General features: G+C 41.7%; 2 protein-coding genes across 2 annotated transcripts; both read left to right on the top strand.

Moving 5' to 3' along the window:
- Positions 1–772: 772 nt before the first annotated feature.
- PHALS_09818 (uncharacterized protein) lies at positions 773–1474 on the top strand (the record flags this gene model as incomplete). Its single annotated transcript, XM_024725141.1, has 1 exon — positions 773–1474. The coding sequence occupies one exon, from the start codon at positions 773–775 to the stop codon at positions 1472–1474; it is 702 nt and encodes a 233-aa protein (XP_024575947.1).
- Positions 1475–2331: 857 nt separating this feature from the next.
- Positions 2332–4476, top strand: PHALS_09817 (Poly(ADP-ribose) glycohydrolase; the record flags this gene model as incomplete). The annotated part of the gene is made up of 3 exons (XM_024725140.1): positions 2332–2819; positions 2894–2951; positions 3007–4476. The coding sequence occupies 3 exons, from the start codon at positions 2332–2334 to the stop codon at positions 4474–4476; spliced, it is 2016 nt and encodes a 671-aa protein (XP_024575946.1).
- Positions 4477–7236: the final 2760 nt, after the last annotated feature.

Genomic DNA, 7236 nt, shown 5'->3' with positions numbered 1-7236 from the left:
GTCCGTAATCAGCATCCGTAATCATCCACATGCATTCAGCGGTGTAATTTTAACAATGACACAACAGTTGTAGGCTCTGATTTCTATTGACTTCTCTTTTTATGCTGCATTAGAAGAAATTATTGCTATTCTGACAATGTATTAAAGACCACAAGTGCCAATCTGTAAGATTGGGGTCCTTATCAAGAACAACGTAATCTATCATCATAAACAAGGATATAAAAAAATAAAGATACAACTGAAATGTTATAGTCACAAAAGTAAAAGAGGTGCTTTCTTCGTTACGCTATCCTGCTACAAAAAGTGCCTGTTTCATTCGTTCTTCTTCTGTCTTCTGAGATGCTCTCCCGCTTTTTTTCTGTTCTTAATGCGCTCTCTCACAACACTCTCATTCATTCTCTTTACCAGCGCCTCAACCGCGGCTTTCATTATCTTATCTTCTTTTTCCTCTGCTGTTAGTCCTTTCAACATTGCACCATTTCCCTTCATGTACTTATCGCGGTACATAAAAAGATAAAAATTGTCGAAAACAGATTTGTCAGGATGATTGGGGTCACTAAGCCTGCGCGCTAAGGCATATGCTTTCACATCGTCTTCTATAAGTTTCTGGTTTGCGTCGAGATACTTCAAAGCATATATCGCGGCAAACCTTCGAATTTTCGAATATATGCTATTCGTGTCAACATTAAATCTTTTTGCCAACTCAAGCAGGGATATTTGTTCACTTCTGATCGCCTCGACATCAGAATCCTGTAACCTGAATCGTTTAATAATGCGTTTCTCTAGTGCTGATCGAAGTGCTGGACGTTGTTCAATATCGTTTTCGTATTTCTGCAAATCACCAATTTCAGAAGTGATTGCCGCCTCACCTGAAATCCCAATTCCGTCGGTGCTAGCAACGCCTTCAGGTAAATCCCGCTCAAATACGCTTGTTGAGGCTTCTGCCGCCAGACCAGCATTCGTTGATTCAGCTAGTGTCAAGCTCACACTCTTCTATCTTCCATTTTCCCGACCAACGACGGTTCATTTTGTTCCCTCATACGCTGCAAATATCTCTGTAAACACGCACATCATTCAATCAATGTCTATCGGTCACTTGTTTTACAAAGTTTTCATTGTCGCGCTATCCCTCTTTGTCGGCATTGCAACATATGTATATGTTCGCGATGACTTACACTCTATTCGCGCTTCCAAGGCAAACTCGACTTCCATACACGAAGAACGGATGAAAGGTCAAGAATATTCGAAAGCTATGATCGATGACGGGAATAAAAGCGAGATCTTCCCAATTCTACAAATGGGTCTTCCTACAGTTAAAGATGCAGAGCTCGTAAAAGGAGTGGAACATCAGCTTCCGGAAGCAGTTGCGGCAGAAGCCTCAACAAGCGTATCTGGGCGGGATTTACTTGAAGGCGTTGCTAGCACCGCGCAACATACCACCCATGATCCGACTGATGTTTCATCTCGAAATTAGTCGCAAGTGGTATTGTTGGAGACTTACTTTTGGTCAACAATTCATTCAAGGGTTGTATCCTCCGTGCCTTTCCGTTACCAGCGTTGACTTAAACAGATCCAATCTGTTCTGACCTTGTGGCGCCTTCAGGCTTCCCATTCGTTTCAACAGACCAGTTAGCAACTGAAAGACCTTTCCTGTCTTTGCCTCCTCGTGGACTTCTTCAAATTTGAGGTTTTGACCAACCAGCATGTCTCGAGATTCTACCGAAAATGGTTGGTTTGAGTACACTCAAATTTTCACGGCATGTAAAGTGTAAGGTAATACATGTACTGTGCTGTATATTGAAGATATTAGATACAAAAGTCAAACACTATCATTCATTTATGTCATCCTTACTTTGTGCCCAGTTATCGGACTTTTAAATACCTCATCCTTTCTTACTTAATCTTTGACGCTTTTACAAATATCCCCAATGCATAAGTTATCAGTATATAACATCTTCAATGCCTCTGCATATATCTGTACATCAAGTAGAATAATAGTCATCACTTGCAAAAATATAGTATTAAGGATCAAAATCCATATTTATGACCTCTCTTTCTAGGAATACTCGAAACTCTACTATCAAGTCAAAGAATCTTCATTCCACCATCTATTGCCTTTCTCGAGCATCATAATCTGTTAGTAAATTGAATTTGTTTGGATGCTGTGCATTGAGTTTTCTCGACGATGCTAACACATTAAAGACATTTTCTTTAATTTGATTTTTATATGAGTACGTGGACCACATAAGAAAGAACAATTTTCTGGGAAGACGTTCAAGCAACATGTATTTAATGAAGCAAATCGTATGAATCAGTCAATTATTGTGCAAAATGTCGCGCGAATTTCTACTCCAAGGCGTGACTTTCGCCTTCCACTGTTTACCGCCATCTGAGTGCCATAAATTGGCATTGTTACTTCAGAGTCACCATGGTAAATTGTACGATGCAAAAGATAATCCAACATTTGTGTATGTAATTACAAGCTACTGGACCGATTGTAAACCTGGTGCAACACTTGCCAACGTGCCGAAGCGCCTCGTAACACGCTTTTGGTTACTCGAATCGCTCCGACTGAAGCGATTGTTGCGTCCTACAAGTCACATTTACTTTCAGCCACCTGTACGACCAAGTACGTTGTGGCTTCAGTATCCACGTGAAATGTACGACGATAAGAAATTGGACGACTCAAACCCGAAAGTTCTTTTGCCAAGTTCTCCACAATTTTTATTCCGAGGTGAAGTGGCAGTATGGCCTTATGTTGCGTCAATTTTGGCACAACCAATTGCAAATATTCCCGACTTTATTGCCAAGTTGCGATTGTACGGTACTTGAACATTGTTGTCTTGTATCTTATAAAGAATTATTGTCCATGCTAACTATGTTACTGTACCAGAATGACAATCTTGAATTCACGACAGCCATTTAATAGTCTCGAGTACGCATTGAAGCAGGTGGGAAAAATATTTATTGTATATTATGTTATTAAAGTTGCTAAGAAATTATTAGTTGCTAACATTAGAGGAAAAGAACAAGTGGTTTCATGATGTGTTGCCAATGATGCAACAATTGGTGTTGCAAATGCCACAAATGTTTGCAATTCCACCGCCACTATTAACACCATACCACAAAGTTGCATCTCACAATGCAACTGTTGCATCATATCCAGCAACTCAAATGCATCGTTTTACAAAACTTCAAGTGTTGACACTCGTTTGTGCCTGTTTTTTTGGCATCTTTCCGAACCAAAAAATTGGTACAGTTGGTAAATTCACTCAAGTATCTCAGCGCAATGACATTCACGACGTTCAAAATGTTCAATTTCCATCATTTTCTGCTATTCAAATGTTTTCAGCATCAACTAGCAGAATGATGGTGTTAAAAGGGCATAAAATTCGGTGTTTCTTGCAATATTTCTTTCGTATGGTACCACATGCAAAACCAGACGAGACAGTTTTGACGACAGAAATAATTGATTTTGTACGTGTAGCGGTACATGTACCAAAGTGTATACCCACGTCTTATACACCTTCAAAGATCCTTGAAATGTTATATCCCACGACAAAAGAAATGGCCATGTACCCACCATTGAGTACAGCAATGTGTGTATCGGACAAATTGATTGAAGATCTGAACGAACACATGCAAATTGATTTTGCAAATGAATTTCCTGGTGGTGGTGTATTGGATTCTGGTTGTGTACAAGAAGAAATTCGTTTTTTAATCTCACCGGAATTACTTGTATCATGTCTTGTCTTCTCCAAGCTTGAATCATATGAAACATTTGTTGTTCATGGTACTGAACGTTTTTGTACGTACAAAGGTTACGGTGGTACATTTCAATATACCGGTAATTATCAAGATAAGACTGATCGTACAATATTGTCCAATAATTCTTTTCGTCGCAATAATATTGTCGTTGGAATGGATGCTACTGATTATAGTATGACACAAGTCGAACGTCAATATTCTCGTGCTCATGTATGGCGCGATCTTGTAAAAGCATTTGCTGGATTTAGTTATAAAACTGACGAAACTTGCTCATGGCCAGTGGGTACAGGAAATTGGGGATGTGGTGTATTTAAAGGGGATCGTGAATTAAAGTTTTTGATTCAATGGCTTGCTGCATCGTTACATGATCGTAATCTCGTTTACGTTGTTTTAACACATGAAATGGAGATACAAAGTAAGGTGAAGTTACTGTTAAATGTTGTAACTAGTAACCACGCGAAAGAATGGGATCGTCAAGAAGGTGGATTGACGCTTTGGCTTACGTCATTTCTATTTCAAGAAATTGAAACGAAAGGTCAGACTGAAAGTGTATTAACGCGTGCTTTGTTATCGTTAGAACGAGCATTGAAAATATATCAAGAAATGGGGAAGTCAAAAGGTGAAATGGAAAAGATCTTGGTCAAAGATGTATCATGTCAAGAAAAGGAGAGTAGTGACATTGTCATCAAAAGACCCAAACGAAGCTAGTAAGACAATACAAATGATCGTTTTATTTAAAGTGGGTTTTTTTATAGATGTGTTTTATTATTGCGTAAGCATACTATACATATGCTTGCTGTGTTCTTAAGAAGACCGAATCTCTAATGTGATTTACATCATTTAATCGGGTGAACGGGATAGAACACACGGTGCAAATACAGATGGTTAGACCCAAATTTAGTGGCTATATGTGAAGCGATCACATTATTAAATAGATCGGGAAGCTTAGTTGGCACCAATAAAAGCAGGGAGCGCCCAGAAAAGGCGTGGTCTTTACGACAGACGCGGTTAGATTAATTCTTACTGAGGATGTCAAAGATCTCGGCGATAAAAACCTTGGCTTCTGCCCTCATTTGGCGATACACAGCCTATCTGCCCCCCAGCAGGACAAACAGAATTCGTGCCCTTTCCACCTGGTAAGTATTGCGATAACCCGCCGGGAAACTCACGACGATGTCCATTAGTAAGGAGCTAAATTTGGCTTAAGGAGTCTGCTTTTCCTCCTACAAGCGCAAAATTCTCGCCGATTCATGCACAAATCACCACATCAGGATTATGTTTCTCACCGTCTCATTTAGCTCGCAGTGTTGATCTCAAATACCAATTGCCTTTGGAGCGCGCCTTCCACTCACGTCAAGAGCAAAATGAGCAAAAGTTGGTAGCCCTGCAAAAGCATATTCAGCTCACAAGCAATCACTTAGCAGAAGTACCGTATGCGCTAAGAGCCCCAGCAATTTTGGAAATCTGTACCCTCCTTGAATAATATAGTTTGCTTACTAGAAGCTGGCGGGAGTACCGATGAGTATCAGACTCAATTCGCGCGCTATATATGCAAATCCTACCATCTCACCCGTCTAAGACTTTCCAAGCCAATTTATCGAAGCGGACGTTTGCTTTAAGTGTCGCGCCATGTTTGCTCTTGCAATAATATAATCACCGCACAACACGGACGTCGGTGTGACATCCTGCACCACGCTAGCCTTCAGATGAGTGACGTGGACTACCACGAGATTAATGAATCCTTTTCGGACGTAGCATCGGCGAACATGCATCTCGTGAATATCCAGCATGACCGTTTTAATTTCAATGATGGCGCAATTGCTATCGGCCACCTGATCGGCATGTCTGGCCCGCCTATCATCTATCAAAATGAGTAAAGCAACTCGTGACAGCATCTAGGTCTCTCTGCGCAAGGACTTTGAAGGGAAACGTTCATCATGATAATTTTGAGCTCTGTCTGACCATCACCTCGTGAATAGGTAGGTGCGTTCCTACAGAAGCGGAATATAGAGTCTCTCACGTAAGTAGGTGTCTAGTTAGCTCTGCCATTTCAAGATAGATTTATTACTACTTAAATATTTCTTTTGTTATTACTGTGATAGAAACTGTCTTTTTGTCCGACGTGCGGCTAGCCACTCTAATTAAGATTGTATTATCGTCACAGATACCCTTGATGGCATTTATCAAAATTAACGATTCCACAATAGCGTAATTTAAAGTTTAGACAATCGTACCAAATTAATTTTAATTTTTGGATGCTCCAAAAACGTACGAATTAAGTACACAATATTATAGAGCTTGTTCCAGCGTCACGTCAACCATAAACAGGGATTAATAGTGAAAATAACATGGTTTCTATCAAGTATCAGATAAATAATACAACGCCCTTAAAATAAACGAGCAATTAAGTACTTTATAGTCTCTTGGTTACTACGTCGGAGCGTTTGAACGTTAAATTTGTGTCTTTGTGATCCTATACACTTAACGTCAAAGCTATTTTGTGCAAGGTATACGGCAACCCCTTTGCAGTACCGGTTTGATATCATCGCATACTATGTAATGACTTTCTGCAAGAATCGCAAGCGATTAGTAACAGGTAGACAGCTAACGACCTCATTATATTTATCTTATGCTGTAGTTGGTCAAAGCCGCTCAATACTGTTGATGTACTTTATTACTATTCATCGCGTCTTTGAAAAAGCTGCCGCGCGGGGGTCATCACGTTTCTGTCAAGCGATTCCTGAATGGGAGCAATACAGGTATCGTTCAGATTGCGGGTACACGAGTGCCACCTTGTTGAGCACGCAGACGAGTGTGATAACCTTCCAAAGGAATTTCTTGTCGGACCAAGAATCAAGCTCGAAGAGCTTTCCGCTCGGCAAGCTCATCTTCCGTAATGGCCGGGGGCCCGATGATATGGAGGCGTAACGATTGAGTTACCGCGTCCTTTGCTTCCACAGTGGGATCCGCCGGGCGGAAGCCATATTCCACACAAGGGTCAATGACCGACCGTGGATGGGCGCACATCAGAGCCGCCTTACGGGCAGCTTCCAGCTACCGCTTCTGTGCCTTATCGAGGTCATTGGTGACTACACCACGTCCCTCAGGTGATGAGAGGTCAAGAAACGGACATGGGATCCGCAAGGTGCAAGCAGGGCTCGTCTCACGGCGCTGGCACGGCTCACCTTCTTCGTCATTCCATCCGGGAAAGGGAGTGTCAGACTCGTAGTCGACCACCTCCACATCCCCAACGAAGTCACCGTTAGCGTGCGCGGAGCGCGACGCTCGGACTTATCGAGCCTAGGATCTACATTCCTCGATGCCGCGGAGACACGAGCCGACATGGCCCGCGTGTGGAAGACGAAGTTGGGCTCTGCCCGTGAGCGCTGTCGGAACCAGCGAGACTTGGAGACTTTGGTGTTATTGACACAGGGCTCATTGAGCACGGAAGTCGTTTTGTTCCAACGA

The sequence above is a fragment of the Plasmopara halstedii genome (genome assembly GCF_900000015.1).
Source record: "Plasmopara halstedii genome assembly, contig: Scaffold_430, whole genome shotgun sequence".
Lineage (NCBI taxonomy): Eukaryota > Oomycota > Peronosporomycetes > Peronosporales > Peronosporaceae > Plasmopara > Plasmopara halstedii.
This window is presented reverse-complemented; position numbering and strand designations above follow the sequence as displayed.